General features: G+C 41.7%; 1 protein-coding gene and 1 gene segment (V, D, J or C); both read left to right on the forward strand.

Moving 5' to 3' along the window:
- Window positions 1-10,118: 10,118 nt before the first annotated feature.
- On the forward strand, window positions 10,119-12,160 carry LOC122768256. Its single transcript, XM_044024117.1, has 4 exons — window positions 10,119-10,408; window positions 10,496-10,884; window positions 11,070-11,160; window positions 11,326-12,160. The coding sequence occupies exons 1-4, from the start codon at window positions 10,354-10,356 to the stop codon at window positions 11,724-11,726; spliced, it is 936 nt and encodes a 311-aa protein (XP_043880052.1). The 5' UTR covers window positions 10,119-10,353; the 3' UTR covers window positions 11,727-12,160.
- Window positions 12,161-14,525: 2,365 nt separating this feature from the next.
- On the forward strand, window positions 14,526-15,193 carry LOC122769641 (the record flags this gene model as incomplete). The annotated part of the segment is given in 2 exon segments: window positions 14,526-14,742; window positions 14,904-15,193. Coding segments are annotated over 2 exon segments (330 nt in total), but the record flags the coding sequence as incomplete, so codon positions are not given.
- Window positions 15,194-18,222: the final 3,029 nt, after the last annotated feature.

Genomic DNA, 18,222 nt, shown 5'->3' on the forward strand with positions numbered 1-18,222 from the left:
ACTCGGGACAACGGTACGCATGCTGTTTAATGTGGACACATCACAGTGTCTCCAAAAACAGACTAAAGACGGTCCACCTTTAGCTTGAACTAAATGCTGCAGTCAGTGTGAAGCAGGAGGAAGTGTAACAGAGAGAAGAGAAAATACACATCTAAGAGGAGACGCAAAGATTCAGGGAGGAGCTGAGTTGTTACTGAACTATAGAGGAGAGAGGAGCTTCCATATTCAGCAGAGTTCAAGATACACACCATTAACATGACCTTTATTCAACATGCTGTCACTGCATCACTCTGTATTTTCTCTGCTGCTTCTTAACACTCTAACAGGTTTGTTACATTATAAGACACAAACAGTTTTCATTCCAATAACATGTGAATGTGAATTGTCTTTGACATCATTATTTTCTCCTTCAGGCATCAACTGTGAAGAACTGACTCCAGTCAAGACTGAAGAGTTCACTTCAGAACACACGTCTGTCTCTCTGTCCTACAAATATCACAAATCTGCAGATGCTAATGATAATTTCTTCTGGTATCGACAACATCCAGGAAAACCACCAGAGTTCCTTATTTACATCTCAGGCTCTAATTTTACAAAACCAGCAGATTCTCTAAAAAAAAAAAGATTCTTCACTCAACTGTCTGAAGACAAACATGGAGTCAAACTTCAGATCAACTCAGCTGCAGTGACAGACTCTGCTGTTTACTACTGTGCTGTGAGGCCCACAGTGACAGGAAACACCACAACTCTGTACAAAAACACTACATCCACTAGAGGGAGTCACACTCTGTTACACCTCAGTGGTTTCTTATGATCCAGTTCAGATTCTTTTTAACTTGAACCTGAACTTTATAAGAAAGAATCTCTAAGAAATTGATCAGATGGCCCTGCCCCCTGAAAGCTGACTCAGCCAATGAGATGGTTTGTGTCTCCACAGGAAGTAAAAGCAGAATCAGCTTGATGGTGAGGAGAAGGTGCAGCAGAGAGGCTGTTTAGAGGAAGAACATTGTTCATCTGTTTTCTGTTTGGCTTCAACATCTCAAAGACATGATGTTTTCCCTCTTTCTGTCTTTATCTTACTTCATAGGTGAGTTTGAAAACAAATCACTGTCTCACTTCACCTGCTACTTTAACATCGTCTTCTTTTACATGTCATCACTAGAGGATCATCTGTCAACTTTTGAACCTCTTGAGTCTCTTGATATTAGAATCTCTTACAGTAACGGAATGAATTATATTTATTTTGCAGCCATGTGTTCTATGAACAGCATCAAGCCAGAAAGTTCTGAAGAAGTTGTACCAGAGGGAGGAAACATCAAGCTGAGCTGTAAATATGAGGGGAGTATCAACAATATCCAGTGGTTCCAACAACAGCAGCAGAGATCCAGACCAGAGTTCCTGCTCCTCATCACAGAGGACGGATTCATCAGCGCAGAGATTTCTGGTTTCTCTGCTCACATCAACAAAACAGACAAACGTGTAGATCTGAGATCATCTCAGCTAAAGTGACAGACTCTGCTGTTTACTACTGTGCTGTGAGGCCCACAGTGACAGGAAACACCACAACTCTGTACAAAAACACTACATCCACCAGAGGGAGTCACACACTGTTACACCTCAGTGTTTGTGATGATGTTTCTTTCATATGACAGAGAATCTGACTGTGAGTCAAATATTTAATATCAGTCATGGAATCATTTACAGAAAGTATTAAAAACAGATTATACAATGTGATAAATGTGTCCATGAACTGGTTGGAAATATAACATTGTATTGTAATATTTTCTGTTCTCTTTTAGTGTTTTTAATATTGTTTTCTAAAGCTCTGATTTCTTATGGTTTACCTCAGGGTTCAATCCTGGGCCCTACAATATTTTTATTGGATGTAATTCTTCTTAAAACATCACATGTGTTGAAGATACATCATCATGTATTCCAGTAAGGTCCAGTAATTATGAAAGAAGCTTGTTTCAGGTCAATTCTTCCAACATTAACAAGTCAAGAACTTCTATTGTTTTACTCGCCCCTTCAACACAAATCATTTAATTATCAGCTAAATAAAGTTGTGAAATGATAAACACAGCTCGCAGTGGACCACACATAACCAGGCTCCTCATTCCTTCCTCCCTTCCACGTGCAATATACTGTAAATTCTCACAAGTGCAATATACCTATACATATTTATACTGTAAATATCAATTGTGTGTATTCTGTCTAAAATGTACATTCTACATTCTATTTTTAACTAATTTTATATAGTCTAAGTGTTAATATCTTCTTATATTGTAATTTCCTTTTTTGGTAATGCATGTTTATTATTTATTATCTTTATCTTTACTGTCGTGCTGCTGTGACAATGCAAATGTCCCCACTGCGGGACAAATAAAGGACTATCTTATCGTATCTTATCGTATCTTAAATACAAAGCAAAACTGTGGTTTCTCCTTAAACTGAACATGTTTTCTTTTACATTCAAATAATATTAAAACAAACACATCTATGTGGGTTAAAGGTTAAAGGTGATTTGGTTGGTTCTGTGTTTCTTGATTTTCATAAAGTGAATCACAAAGTTCTTGTATTAAATCTATAAACAGGGGTAACCACTTAGGGCGCGAGATGAGATAGACATGTTTGAGTGAGGCTCCGCTCCATTATATGAACAAAACAATTTAAAAACTCGATTTAACAAGAATATTTTGTAAACGCTTGAATGCAGACAGCGCTAACAGTGGGGCTAACGCCAGCAGTGAACACACCGACGATGCGCCGCGCAGTGAGATGCCGACCACCACAGACATAATTTCTGCTATCAATCAGCTGAGCCAGAACGTCGACAAAAGGTTTGACACACTTCAAATATCTCTTGTGGATTTGAAGCAGACAATGGCAGATGTTGAGGAGAGATTTCAAATGTGAGCGATCTGAACGAGCAGGAGTCCCGAATCAAGACCTTGGAAGATTGGTGTGCAAGGTGGGAGGATACAGCCCAATCACTTGGCGAGAGACGGGATGACTTGGTCTTACTCACCAGGAGGCAAAACATTTGCATAATTGGAGTCAAAGAGGGAATGGAAAAAGGTAATCCTACGGACTTTGTTACCAAACTCATTCCGAAGCTCCTGGGAGAGGAAAACTTTGGCAACAAACCTCAGTGGTTTCTTATGATCCAGTCCAGATTCTTTTTAACTTGAACCTGAACTTTATAAGAAAGAATCTCTAAGAAATTGATCAGATGTCCCTGCCCCCTGAAAGCTGACTCAGCCAATGAGATGGTATGTGTCTCCACAGGAAGTAAAAGCAGAATCAGCTTGATGGTGAGGAGAAGGTGCAGCAGAGAGGCTGTTTAGAGGAAGACATTGTTCATCTGTTTTCTGTTTGGCTTCAACATCTCAAAGACATGATGTTTTCCCTCTTTCTGTCTTTATCTTACTTCATAGGTGAGTTTGAAAACAAATCACTGTCTCACTTCACCCGCTGCTTTAACATCGTCTTCTTTTACATGTCATCACTAGAGGATCATCTGTCAACTTTTGAACCTCTTGAGTCTCTTGATATTAGAATCTCTTACAGTCTAACGGACATGAATTATATTTATTTTGCAGCCATGTGTTCTATGAACAGCATCAAGCCAGAAAGTTCTGAAGAAGTTGTACCAGAGGGTGGAAACATCAAGCTGAGCTGTAAATATGAGGGGAGTATCTACAATATCCAGTGGTTCCAACAACAGCAGCAGAGATCCAGACCAGAGTTCCTGCTCCTCATCACAGAGGACGGATTCATCAGCGCAGAGATTTCTGGTTTCTCTGCTTACATCAACAAAACAGACAAACGTGTAGAGTGTGTAGGTCCAAAGGCCCAGCTAGTATTTCAAAGACTAGAGGGGGTGGTGTACAGACAGGAAAGCAGGGGAGAACTCAGGGAGCAAATTATGTCAGCCAGGGGGAGGATGACAAAGAGGGCATTGATACAGAGGAAGTCATGTTCACACTGTACAAAATAGATGAACTTGATGTACCAGCAGAAGAGCCATTCATAGAGACACTGACCGTTAATGAGATGGACATGCAGTTTGAGATGGACTCAGGTTGTGGGGTAACAGTCATGAACCACTCAGTGTTCAAAACCTTGGGGGGAAAAGAGGCACCAAAGCTACGCCCATGTCGGGTGTAGAACATATCAGAACATATACAGGGCATAGAGTACAAGTCTTGGGAGCAGCTGTGGTTAAGGTGCAGCACAAAGGGCGAGTGCAAGACTTACCTGTGGTAGTTGTAGCAGGTTCAGGCCCCAGTCTGGTAGGTAGGTACTGGATTAGGAGGCTAGGTTTACAGTGGAGAGCAGCACCCCAGGTCCATCACGTCCAGGAAGAAACCTCAGAAGAGGTACAGGGGAGACCAGAAACCCAAATCCATCATGTAAAAAAAGAGACCTTGGAGGAGGTACTGGTGGAGTATGGGGAGGTTTTCAACGAGGAACTCGGGAGATTTAAAGGCCCCCCAGCAAAAATATATGTGGACAAGGAAGCAGTCCCCAGGTTTTTTAAAGCCAGGCCCGTCCCATATGCCATGAGAGGTAGAGTTGAGGCTGAACTAAACCGTCTCCTTTCTCAGGAGGTTATTGAACCAGTAAAACATGCTGAGTGGGCCGCGCCTGTGGTTCCTGTGTTAAAACCTGATGACACAGTAAGACTGTGCGGAGATTACAAGCTGACTGTAAATCAGATCTCAAAACTGTAACAGTACCCAATCCCCAGAATTGAGGATCTGTTTGCTACGCTTTCAGGGGGACAGAAGTTCACAAGGTTAGATCTGAGTCATGCCTATCACCAGATTCCCTTGGATGAGGAAGCAAAGAAGTATGTGACCATAAATACGCATAAAGGATTGTTCACATACAGAGTGCTACCTTTTGGTGTTTCATCAAGCCCAGCGATATTTCAACGGACCATGGAGGGACTGCTGCAGGGCATTCCTCGTATCACCATCTTCCTGGATGACATTCTTCTCACAGGGAAAGACGACCAAGAGCACCTGCAGACTCTGTCCATGGTGCTGAATCGGCTAGAAGAAGCTGGTCTGCGACTTAAAAGAGCCAAATGCTTATTCATGAATGAGGAAGTGATTTTTCTGGGTCATAACGAACTTTAAATGCAGCGGAAAAGAACTATTCACAACTGGATAAAGAAGGATTAGCAGTGATGTTTGGAATAAAACGTTTCCATAAGTACATTTATGGACGGAACTTCACTAAAGTGACAGATCACAAGCCTTTGTTGTCACTTTTCAGTGAGATGCGAGCTGTACCACAGATGGCCTCACCCAGAATCCAAAGGTGGGCGGTAACCTTGAGAGCCTACGAATATTCGATAGTGTATAAGGAAGGGAAGTATCACGGCAATGCGGATGCTCTGAGCCGCCTTCCTTTACCAGGAAAAGTGGAGGTGGAGAGACTGGAAGAGAGAGTTCTCATGCTAGAGAGCTCTGACATCACGCTGGTGACATCTGATCAAGTGAAAGCATGGACAGACAAAGATCCAGTACTCTCGAGGGTGCGGGAGATGGTACAAATTGGCTGGTCATCAAAACTGAAAGGGGAGGAGTTTGCCCCTTATGAGGTGAGGAAACATGAGCTCAGTATCCAGAATGGGTGTGTGTTATGGGGCTCGAGAGTGATTGTGCCACATCCAGGTCGAGGAAATGTTATGAAGCAGCTTCATCAGTGCCACCCAGGAGTGTCCAGAATGAAGGCATTGGCTAGGAGTTATGTATGGTGGCCAAATGTGGACAAAGAGGTGGAGGATACTGTAAAGGGCTGTACAACATGTCAAGAGCACCGCAACATTCCTGCACCAGCTCCATTACACCCCTGGGATTGGCCTGACAAACCGTGGAGCCGTATCCATGTGGATTATGCCGGACCGTTTATGGAAAAGATGTTTTTTGTGCTTGTTGATGCACATTCAAAGTGGATGGACGTGAACTCTGCCACTTCAGCCACCACAATTGAGTGCCTGCGTACAAGTTTTAGCAACCATGGACTGCCTGAGTTGTTGGTGTCTGATAATGGCACTTGTTTCACCAGCACCGAGTTCAAAGACTTCCTGAACAAAAATGGTATCCGTCATGTGACCTCTGCACCCTACCACGCCGCCAGTAATGGGTTAGCAGAAAGAGGGGTACAAACATTCAAGAGAATGATGAAAAAATGTCCAGAAGGCACACTGACAGCTAAGGTAGCCAGAGTATTATTTAGCTACAGAGTGACTCCTCACACTACAACAGGTCTATCCCCAGCAGAGCTGCTTCTCGGGAGGAAGCTACGTTGCACCCTGGATTCAATCCACCCAGACCTAAGCAGGAGAGTGAAGGAATACCAAGAAAGACAGATAAAAGATCACAATAAAAAGGCAAAAGGACGTTGGTTCAAAACAGGAGACTCAGTGATGACCCAGAACTTCAGTCTAGGACCCAAGTGGATTCCGGGAATTATTGAGTCGGTGACTGGACCAGTGTCCTACAAGGTGATGCTGGGTGATGGGAGAGTAGTGAGGAGACATGTGGACCAGATTCACACTCACCACCAGAGACCAGGGAAATGCAACAGCAACCAACCTGCGGATGCTAGTCGGCCAAGTCAGGCTGATGAAGCATGGCTGGAAGCTGAGGAGGTGCTATTCAGTGGTGACCAGTTGGAGGAGCCAGCAGTTGTTGAAGCTGTAGGAAGCTCAGAGACTGAACAAGGAATGGTAACAAATGCAACTCCAGTAAGAAGACAGTCAAAAAGGGAAACTAAGTTGCCCAGCTATCTTAAGGATTTTCAGTTGAATTAAGGGAAACTTAATAGTGTTGTTTGGCACTTAACAGGAGTTAAAGACAGTTATAAGGTTCCAGTGAAGTTGTATAGCAATTGCTTTAGGGGAGAGGGATGTAATAACTGTGGGAACTGAGAGCAGTATATACATGTCCACTAGGGGGGGCAATGAGTCGAGTAGTTGCCTGTTGGGCATGTTACAGAAGTGAAGAAGACAATAAGCTCTGGGTACTATGTAGATGCTGTGATCGTGACTACACTGTGTTCGTCCTTAAGAAAATAAACCTTCCCTCATGTTCAGCAAGAAGTCTCCCGTGAGTTACTACACAAACTCATTCCGAAGCTCCTGGGAGAGGAAAACTTTGGCAACAAACCAGTCAAAATTGACTGTGTGCACAGAATCCGTGGCAGGGCAGCTGCAGCTGATGCCCCTCCCCGACAGATCATTGCACGGATCCATCATGATCCAGTCCAGGAACACATCCTGAGACTCTCTTCTCAGAAGTTTCTGAGTGTCAAAAATGTCACCAGCACAGGTTAATATGGACAGTTATGAGGCTAGTAGGTTTGATCTAGGGGAAGTTCGTTCTCAGAGGCAAGGGGAAGAGAGGCAGAGGGTCCTGGAGAACATTATATTGTTCTTATCGTTTGGTTGTATTGTTGTTTTTGTTCATGTTCATGTTCTAATACAGCATCTCAGGTATTCTGATACTACAATGGTGGAACTCTACAGCACACTTTGTTATAATCTAAATGTACCATATTAATATATATGACCACTGTGTTTTCAAATGGTGATATTGCAAGAATCATCAAGTCAAAAGAGGGAAAATTCTGGCACATTTGAAAAGCTTAAAGGCAGATATTATTTACTTACAGGAGACACACATTAAAAATACAGCCAAACATGCTGAATGCTGCTGTCAGTGTGAAGCAGGAGGAAGTGTAACAGAGAGAAGAGAAAATACACATCTAAGAGGAGACGCAAAGATTCAGGGAGGAGCTGAGTTGTTACTGAACTATAGAGGAGAGAGGAGCTTCCATAATAGAGTTCAAGATACGAACCATTAACATGACCTTTATTCAACATGCTGTCACTGCATCACTCTGTATTTTCTCTGCTGCTTCTTAACACTCTAACAGGTTTGTTACATTATAAGACACAAACAGTTTTCATTCCAATAACATGTGAATGTGAATTGTCTTTGACATCATTATTTTCTCCTTCAGGCATCAACTGTGAAGAACTGACTCCAGTCAAGACTGAAGAGTTCACTTCAGAACACACGTCTGTCTCTCTGTCCTACAAATATCACACAACAATAGCTGTTGGTGATTATTTCTTCTGGTATCGACAACATCCAGGAAAACCACCAGAGTTCCTTATTTACATCTCAGGCTCTAATTTTACAAAACCAGCAGATTCTCTAAAAAAAAAAAGATTCTTCACTCAACTGTCTGAAGACAAACATGGAGTCAAACTTCAGATCAACTCAGCTGCAGTGACAGACTCTGCTGTTTACTACTGTGCTGTGAAGCCCACAGTGACAGGAAACACCACAACTCTGTACAAAAACACTACATCCACTAGAGGGAGTCACACACTGTTACACCTCAGTGTTTGTGATGATGTTTCTTTCATATGACAGAGAATCTGACTGTGAGGTTTTTCTAGATTTACAATGAGAAAAACAATGTTGGAGTCAAATATTTACAGTTTTTTTCTGTCTCTAACAAGCGTTTGTCCAATCAGTTGTCACATTTTCAAAGCACTAAACACAATAAGCACAGCATTGGTCTTTTGTGGCCATACCATTCACACATTTCATGTCGTTTTCACACAATATGTAGTCACTGAACACATTTCCACAATGCTTGCACTTTCTTAACAGACAAGCAATACCTCCCAACAATATTATGGATTGTTTTTGTATTATTTACAAATACACACAATATCCCACAATAGCAAAAACAATATTCCAAACCTTAGACACAGAATAAAAACCGCTGCTTCTGCAATGATATTAGTTCAAAAACAATATATCTCAGGTGATAATACAGTTTTTTTCAATTGCTAACAACATGGTTAGAAGTCCACCCAAGACTGGTACTGCATGTCTCTTCCTTCCACCCTATTCACCTTTCCTCAACCCCATAGAGGAGTTCTTTTCTGCATGGAGGTTGAAGGTTGACAGCTGTTTTAAGTAATTTAGCCATGCAGACCACTTGCAGGCATACAGTTCTGGGACGGGTTCGTCCTAACCGTTCTCTTTTGTCTTCATGATTGATGAATTACAACAGTACCTACAAGTCAAGCCAATTGAAACCTACTTACAGCTAACGACTATTCAGTAGATTTGGAATTAAGTGTACTTTCCCCACTACAGGAAAGACTTAACAATTTTTAATCCTAACAAAAAGTAACTAACAAAGCAAAGCACACGTCATTCAATAAGCTGGAGTCTGGTCACACAGCAGAGTCCAGATCCAGATTTCCAGATACACGCAGGCCACACACTCAGCCACCTGCTGAGTGTCTGCTCAGGAGCCAAAAGAGAATGAGGCCGTTCTTTTCCACCTTTTTTATACTCAACTATTTGGACTGAGAAGTGATTAGGGCTGAGCACGGGTGAGGTAGGCATGCAACTGCTCAGAGGGAGAAGAAAAGGGGGGGACAACAGAGAAAGTGGCACATGGGAATGACAGTATGGCTTCCACCTTAGCCTCTACTGGATGAACCTGCCCATGTCCCACCTGTTTACCAAGATATGTTAAATTCACATTTAGCAAGGTTCAGGGTTAACGACTAAGCAGCTAATCACCTGAACACTCCTGTCAAACTGTGATCATCTCAGTTTGTTGAATACACCACCACATCATCGAAATAAACATTGCAGTTCGGCACATCATGTAGGACCAAATGCATTAAGTGCTGGAAAGTGGCCAGAGCATTTCTCACACCAAATGGCATCACTGTGTACTGTAGAAAATGATCAGGGGTAACAAATTCAGAAATACCAGACGCTCTAGATGTTTAGGGAACTTGCCAGTAGCCATTAAGCCGATCTATCTATCTATGCAGTCTTCGACACGGGGCAAAGGAAAAAAGTCAGGCACTGTCACAGAGTTAACTTTGCGAAAATCTATACAAAAATTGGGAGAGCCATCAGATTTAAGTGCTAACAAACATGGAGAACTCTAGGGACTGCAGCTACGCTTGGCTAAACCGTTTTTTAAACAGATAATCCACCTGATTCTTCATCACCTCACATACTCGGGACAACGGTACGCATGCTGTTTAATGTGGACACATCACAGTGTCTCCAAAAACAGACTAAAGACGGTCCACCTTCAGCTTGAACTAAATGCTGCAGTCAGTGTGAAGCAGGAGGAAGTGTAACAGAGAGAAGAGAAAATACACATCTAAGAGGAGACGCAGAGATTCAGGGAGGAGCTGAGTTGTTACTGAACTATAGAGGAGAGAGGAGCTTCCATATTCAGCAGAGTTCAAGATACACACCATTAACATGAACTTTATTCAACATGCTGTCACTGCATCACTCTGTATTTTCTCTGCTGCTTCTTAACACTCTAACAGGTTTGTTACATTATAAGACACAAACAGTTTTCATTCCAATAACATGTGAATGTGAATTGTCTTTGACATCATTATTTTCTCCTTCAGGCATCAACTGTGAAGAACTGACTCCAGTCAAGACTGAAGAGTTCACTTCAGAACACACGTCTGTCACTCTGTCCTACAAATATCACAAATCTGCAGATGCTAGTGATTATTTCTTCTGGTATCGACAACATCCAGGAAAACCACCAGAGTTCCTCATGTCTCACTCAGGAACAGGAACAACACCCAGTGCTCCAGTCTCTGGACTGTCTGTTACAGTGAGTGATGACAAGAGAAAAATCAATCTGCAGATCAACTCAGCTGCAGTGACAGACTCTGCTGTTTACTACTGTGCTGTGAGGCCCACAGTGACAGGAAACACCACAACTCTGTACAAAAACACTACATCCACTAGAGGGAGTCACACTCTGTTACACCTCAGTGGTTTCTTATGATCCAGTTCAGATTCTTTTTAACTTGAACCTGAACTTTATAAGAAAGAATCTCTAAGAAATTGATCAGATGGCCCTGCCCCCTGAAAGCTGACTCAGTCAATGAGATGGTTTGTGTCTCCACAGGAAGTAAAAGCAGAATCAGCTTGATGGTGAGGAGAAGGTGCAGCAGAGAGGCTGTTTAGAGGAAGAACATTGTTCATCTGTTTTCTGTTTGGCTTCAACATCTCAAAGACATGATGTTTTCCCTCTTTCTGTCTTTATCTTACTTCATAGGTGAGTTTGAAAACAAATCACTGTCTCACTTCACCCGCTGCTTTAACATCGTCTTCTTTTACATGTCATCACTAGAGGATCATCTGTCAACTTTTGAACCTCTTGAGTCTCTTGATATTAGAATCTCTCACAATCTAACGGACATGAATTATATTTATTTTGCAGCCATGTGTTCTATGAACAGCATCAAGCCAGAAAGTTCTGAAGAAGTTGTACCAGAGGGAGGAAACATCAAGCTGAGCTGTAAATATGAGGGGAGTATCAACAATATCCAGTGGTTCCAACAACAGCAGCAGAGATCCAGACCAGAGTTCCTGCTCCTCATCACACAGGACGGATTCATCAGCGCAGAGATTTCTGGTTTCTCTGCTCACATCAACAAAACAGACAAACGTGTAGATCTGGAGATCATCTCAGCTAAAGTGACAGACTCTGCTGTTTATTACTGTGCTGTGAGGCCCACAGTGACAGGAAACACCACAACTCTGTACAAAAACACTACATCCACCAGAGGGAGTCACACACTGTTACACCTCAGTGTTTGTGATGATGTTTCTTTCATATGACAGAGAATCTGACTGTGAGTCAAATATTTAATATCAGTCATGGAATCATTTACAGAAAGTATTAAAAACAGATTATACAATGTGATAAATGTGTCCATGAACTGGTTGGAAATATAACATTGTATTGTAATATTTTCTGTTCTCTTTTAGTGTTTTTAATATTGTTTTCTAAAGCTCTGATTTCTTATGGTTTACCTCAGGGTTCAATCCTGGGCCCTACAATATTTTTATTGAATGTAACTCTTCTTAAAACATCACATGTGTTGAAGATACATCATCATGTATTCCAGTAAGGTCCAGTAATTATGAAAGAAGCTTGTTTCGGGTCAATTCTTCCAACATTAACGAGTCAAGAACTTCTATTGTTTTACTCGCCCCTTCAACACAAATGATTTAATTATCAGCTAAATAAAGTTGTGAAATGATAAACACAGCTCGCAGTAGACCACACATAACCAGGCTCCTCATTCCTTCCTCCCTTCCACGTGCAATATACTGTAAATTCTCACAAGTGCAATATACCTATACATATTTATACTGTAAATATCAATTGTGTGTATTCTGTCTAAAATGTACATTCTACATTCTATTTTTAACTAATTTTATATAGTCTAAGTGTTAATATCTTCTTATATTGTAATTTCCTTTTTTGGTAATGCATGTTTATTTTTTATTATCTTTATCTTTACTGTCTTGCTGCTGTGACAATGCAAATGTCCCCACTGCGGGACAAATAAAGGACTATCTTATCTTATCGTATCTTATCGTATCTTAAATACAAAGCAAAACTGTGGTTTCTCCTTAAGCTGAACATGTTTTCTTTTACATTCAAATAATATTAAAACAAACACATCTATGTGGGTTAAAGGTTAAAGGTGATTTGGTTGGTTCTGTGTTTCTTGATTTTCATAAAGTGAATCACAAAGTTCTTGTATTAAATCTATAAACAGGGGTAACCACTTAGGGCGCGAGATGAGATAGACGTGTTTGAGTGAGGCTCCGCTCCATTATATGAACAAAACAATTTAAAAACTCGATTTAACAAGAATATTTTGTAAACGCTTGAATGCAGACAGCGCTAACAGTGGGGCTAACGCCAGCAGTGAACACACCGACGATGCGCCGCTCGGTGAGATGCCGACCACCAAAGACATAATTTCTGCTATCAATCAGCTGAGCCAGAACGTCGACAAAAGGTTTGACACACTTCAAATATCTCTTGTGGATTTGAAGCAGACAATGGCAGATGTTGAGGAGAGATTTCAAATGTGAGCGATCTGAACGATCAGGAGTCCCGAATCAAGACCTTGGAAGATTGGTGTGCAAGGTGGGAGGATACAGCCCAATCACTTGGCGAGAGACGGGATGACTTGGTCTTACTCTCCAGGAGGCAAAACATTTGCATAATTGGAGTCAAAGAGGGAATGGAAAAAGGTAATCCTACGGACTTTGTTACCAAACTCATTCCGAAGCTCCTGGGAGAGGAAACTTTGGCAACAAACCAGTCAAAATTGACTGTGTGCACAGAATCCGCGGCAGGGCAGCTGCAGCTGATGCCCCTCCCCGACAGATCATTGCACAGATCCATCATGATCCAGTCCAGGAACACATCCTGAGACTCTCTTCTCAGAAGTTTATGAGTGTCAAAAATGTCACCAGCACAGGTTAATATGGACAGTTATGAGGCTAGTAGGTTTGATCTAGGAGAAGTTCGTTCTCAGAGGCAAGGGGAAGAGAGGCAGAGGGTCCCGGAGAACATTACATTGTTCTTATTGTTTGGTTGTATTGTTGTTTTTGTTCATGTTCATGTTCTAATACAGCATCTCAGGTATTCTGATACTACAATGGTGGAACTCTACAGCACACTTTGTTATAATCTAAATGTACCATATTAATATATATGACCACTGTGTTTTCAAATGGTGATATTGCAAGAATCATCAAGTCAAAAGAGGGAAAATTCTGGCACATTTGAAAAGCTTAAAGGCAGATATTATTTACTTACAGGAGACACACATTAAAAATACAGCCAAACATGCTGAATGCTGCTGTCAGTGTGAAGCAGGAGGAAGTGTAACAGAGAGAAGAGAAAATACACATCTAAGAGGAGACGCAAAGATTCAGGGAGGAGCTGAGTTGTTACTGAACTATAGAGGAGAGAGGAGCTTCCATAATAGAGTTCAAGATACGAACCATTAACATGACCTTTATTCAACATGCTGTCACTGCATCACTCTGTATTTTCTCTGCTGCTTCTTAACACTCTAACAGGTTTGTTACATTATAAGACACAAACAGTTTTCATTCCAATACCATGTGAATGTGAATTGTCTTTGACATCATTATTTTCTCCTTCAGGCATCAACTGTGAAGAACTGACTCCAGTCAAGACTGAAGAGTTCACTTCAGAACACACGTCTGTCTCTCTGTCCTACAAATATCCCAAACTGTCAACAAGTGATAGTTTCTTCTGGTATCGACAACATCCAGGAAAACCACCAGAGTTCCTCATGTCTCACTCAGGAACAGGAACAACACTCAGTGTTCCAGTCTCTGGACTGTCTGTTACAGTGAGTGATGACAAGAGAAAAATAAATCTGCAGATCAACTCAGCTGCAGTGACAGACTCTGCTGTTTACTACTGTGCTGTGAGGCCCACAGTGACAGGAAACACCACAACTCTGTACAAAAACACTACATCCACTAGAGGGAGTCACACTCTGTTACACCTCAGTTGTTTCTTATGATCCAGTTCAGATTCTTTTAAACTTGAACCTGAACTTTATAAGAAAGAATCTCTAAGAAATTGATCAAATGGCCCTGCCTCCTGAAAGCTGACTCAGCCAATGAGATGGTTTGTGTCTCCACAGGAAGTAAAAGCAGAATCAGCTGGTGAGGAGAAGGTGCAGCAGAGAGGCTGTTTAGAGGAAGAACATTGTTCATCTGTTTTCTGTTTGGCTTCAACATCTCAAAGACATGATGTTTTCCCTCTTTCTGTCTTTATCTTACTTCATAGGTGAGTTTGAAAACAAATCACTGTCTCACTTCACCTGCTGCTTTAACATCATCTTCTTTTACATGTCATCACTAGAGGATCATCTATCAACGTCTGAACCTCTTGAGTCTCTTGATATTAGAATCTCTCACAGTCTAACGGACATGATGTTCATTTTGCAGCCATGGGTTCTATGAACAGCATCAAGCCAGAAAGTTCTGAAGAAGTTGTACCAGAAGGAGGAAACATCAAGCTGAGCTGTAAATATGAGGGGAGTATCTACAATATCCAGTGGTACAAACAACAGCATCAGAGATCCAGACCAGAGTTCCTGCTCCTCATCTCAGAGGATGGATCCATCAGTCCAGAGATTTCTGGTATCTCTGCTCACATCAACAAAACAGACAAATGTGTAGATCTGGAGATCAACTCAGCTGCAGTGACAGACTCTGCTGTTTACTACTGTGCTGTGAGGCCCACAGTGACAGGAAACACCACAAATCTGTACAAAAACACTACATCCACTAGAGGGAGTCACATACTGTTACACCTCAGTGGTTGTGATGATGTTTCTTTCATATGACAGAGAATCTGACAGAGATAGATTTATAGATTTACAATGAGAAAAACAATGTTGGAGTCAAATATTTACAGTTTTTTTCTGTCTCTAACAAGCGTTTGTCCAATCAGTTGTCACATTTTCAAAACACTAAACACAATAAGCACAGCATTGGTCTTTTGTGGCCATACCATTGTTGGGGATCAGCTTATTCAAGATGGAGTCACATGCATCTTGGATGGAGAACACATGGCCCCTTGCTCAAAGACAAAGAATGTCATAAAACTCAGTCAATAAAGATCCCTTATCTTCCACACATCAGTGGGAAACCCACCTCAGTGGTCACTTTGGGACATGTGACCCCATGTAACAGGCAATACAAAAGCCAGGTTTCCCCGCCTTCTCTCTCTTCTCTTCACTCTTCTCTTCGCTCTTCTCTTCGCTCTTCTCTTCTCCACCTCACCGGAGGACACAGGCTCCTCTGCTCTCCCCTGCCCTTTTGGGGTGCAGGAAGGACACAGACGTCAGCTCTCCGACTGAAGACCCTTCAGCACAGAGCTTAACAAGCTTCCAGCAGCAAGAGACCCTCTCTGCTGATCTTCGAGCAGGCCCGCTCACAGCAGCCTGCTATCCTCCCATCAGAGGCAGCGACACCAGAGCCTGCCTGAGGATCAACCAAGGATCCAGAGCCAAGTTAGCTCCAACTAGCTAACTTTGTGAGGAGGAACCTGAGCCACAGACACCAGAAACACAGTCAACCATCTACTGTTCCTGGACCAACAGACAGCACCTCAAAAAGACACTTTTGCATCTTTTAAGGACTTGGTAACGTAACTGGGCCTAGCATAGCATTACACTACTTGGCTAAGCATAGATGAAATGTTGTACTGAGCTTACTTGCTCGCATAAAGTGTTGTTGTAATGTCTAGATTTAGGTTAATATGATATTAGTGATGTCCATGCTTCTTAGCTTTCAGCTCTAGATGTGCATGCTTCTAACCTCTCATCTAACCTGGCATCTCAGCTTACAAAAGTAGTTAACCAAGAAACACAGCAGCCATGCGGTCAAGAAGCCATCTTTGATTCCGCCATCTTGTAGTTTCTTTGTCAACCGCCATCTTGAGTTGTAGTCTACCACCATCTGACTTGACCATTTGACCTGCACACACACAGACTCCCTCTTTCTCTCTCTTTCACACACACACTGTATATAGTTACATTTTGTAGATATTCTTGTTTAAATCTTTGATGTCTTTTTAATAAATGTTTTATAATATATACAGTCTGGTCTGATTAATACTGCACAAGTGTGTATATTGCCAACCTCTTCCCTGTAGAACTCCAATCCTTCAATTCACCTAACTATTGATGTAGTATTGTGATTTATCAATTATTAAGTTAATTATTAACCCTAATCCAAATTGGTAGTCGGCTTAATTTATGAGACTGTTTTTGGAGGTTATGAATTAATGGTTCATTCAGAACCGATTGTTCTCCTCTGTTTGAGAGAAGTGGTGCCCCGATTTGAGTTTTACTCAACTTTTATAAGAAATTAATTATTCCATAATTAATTAATTATTAATATTCTAAATTCATAACCAATCACGCCCCTAATCCCAACACATGCAACTGCTCAGAGGGAGAAGAAAAGGGGGGGACAACAGAGAAAGTGGCACATGGGAATGACAGTATGGCTTCCACCTTAGCCTCTACTGGATGAACCTGCCCATGTCCCACCTGTTTACCAAGATATGTTAAATTCACATTTAGCAAGGTTCAGGGTTAACGACTAAGCAGCTAATCACCTGAACACTCCTGTCAAACTGTGATCATCTCAGTTTGTTGAATACACCACCACATCATTGAAATAAACATTGCAGTTCGGCACATCACGTAGGACCAAATGCATTAAGTGCTGGAAAGTGGCCAGAGCATTTCTCACACCAAATGGCATCACTGTGTACTGTAGAAAATGATCAGGGGTAACAAATTCAGAAATACCAGACGCTCTAGATGTTTAGGGAACTTGCCAGTAGCCATTAAGCCGATCTATCTATCTATGCAGTCTTCGACATGGGGCAAAGGAAAAAAGTCAGGCACTGTCACAGAGTTAACTTTGCCAAAATCTATACAAAAATTGGGAGAGCCATCAGATTTAAGTGCTAACAAACATGGAGAACTCTAGGGACTGCAGCTACGCTTGGCTAAACCGTTTTTTAACAGATAATCCACCTGATTCTTCATCACCTCACATACTCGGGACAACGGTACTCATGCTGTTTAATGTGGACACATCACAGTGTCTCCAAAAACAGACTAAAGACGGTCCACCTTCAGCTTGAACTAAATGCTGCAGTCAGTGTGAAGCAGGAGGAAGTGTAACAGAGAGAAGAGAAAATACACATCTAAGAGGAGACGCAGAGATTCAGGGAGGAGCTGAGTTGTTACTGAACTATAGAGGAGAGAGGAGCTTCCATATTCAGCAGAGTTCAAGATACGAACCATTAACATGACCTTTATTCAACATGCTGTCACTGCATCACTCTGTATTTTCTCTGCTGCTTCTTAACACTCTAACAGGTTTGTTACATTATAAGACACAAACAGTTTTCATTCCAATAACATGTGAATGTGAATTGTCTTTGACATCATTATTTTCTCCTTCAGGCATCAACTGTGAAGAACTGACTCCAGTCAAGACTGAAGAGTTCACTTCAGAACACACGTCTGCCTCTCTGTCCTACAAATATCACAAATCTGCAGCTGCTAATGATTATTTCTTCTGGTATCGACAACATCCAGGAAAACCACCAGAGTTCCTCATGTCTCACTCAGGAACAGGAACAACACTCAGTGTTCCAGTCTCTGGACTGTCTGTTACAGTGAGTGATGACAAGAGAAAAATCAATCTGCAGATCAACTCAGCTGCAGTGACAGACTCT

This window comes from Solea senegalensis, linkage group LG1, assembly GCF_019176455.1.
Source record: "Solea senegalensis isolate Sse05_10M linkage group LG1, IFAPA_SoseM_1, whole genome shotgun sequence".
Classification (NCBI taxonomy): Eukaryota; Metazoa; Chordata; class Actinopteri; order Pleuronectiformes; family Soleidae; genus Solea; species Solea senegalensis.

Bases quoted from the DNA above. Each gene is read 5' to 3' on its own strand.
- LOC122768256 (XM_044024117.1), top strand. From the start codon at position 10,354: ATGCTGTCACTGCATCACTCTGTATTTTCTCTGCTGCTTCTTAACACT. The intron at 10,409-10,495 runs GTTTGTTACATT...TTTCTCCTTCAG, and splicing joins GCTTCTTAACACTCTAACAG to GCATCAACTGTGAAGAACTG. The intron at 11,161-11,325 runs GTGAGTTTGAAA...TTTATTTTGCAG, and splicing joins GTCTTTATCTTACTTCATAG to CCATGTGTTCTATGAACAGC.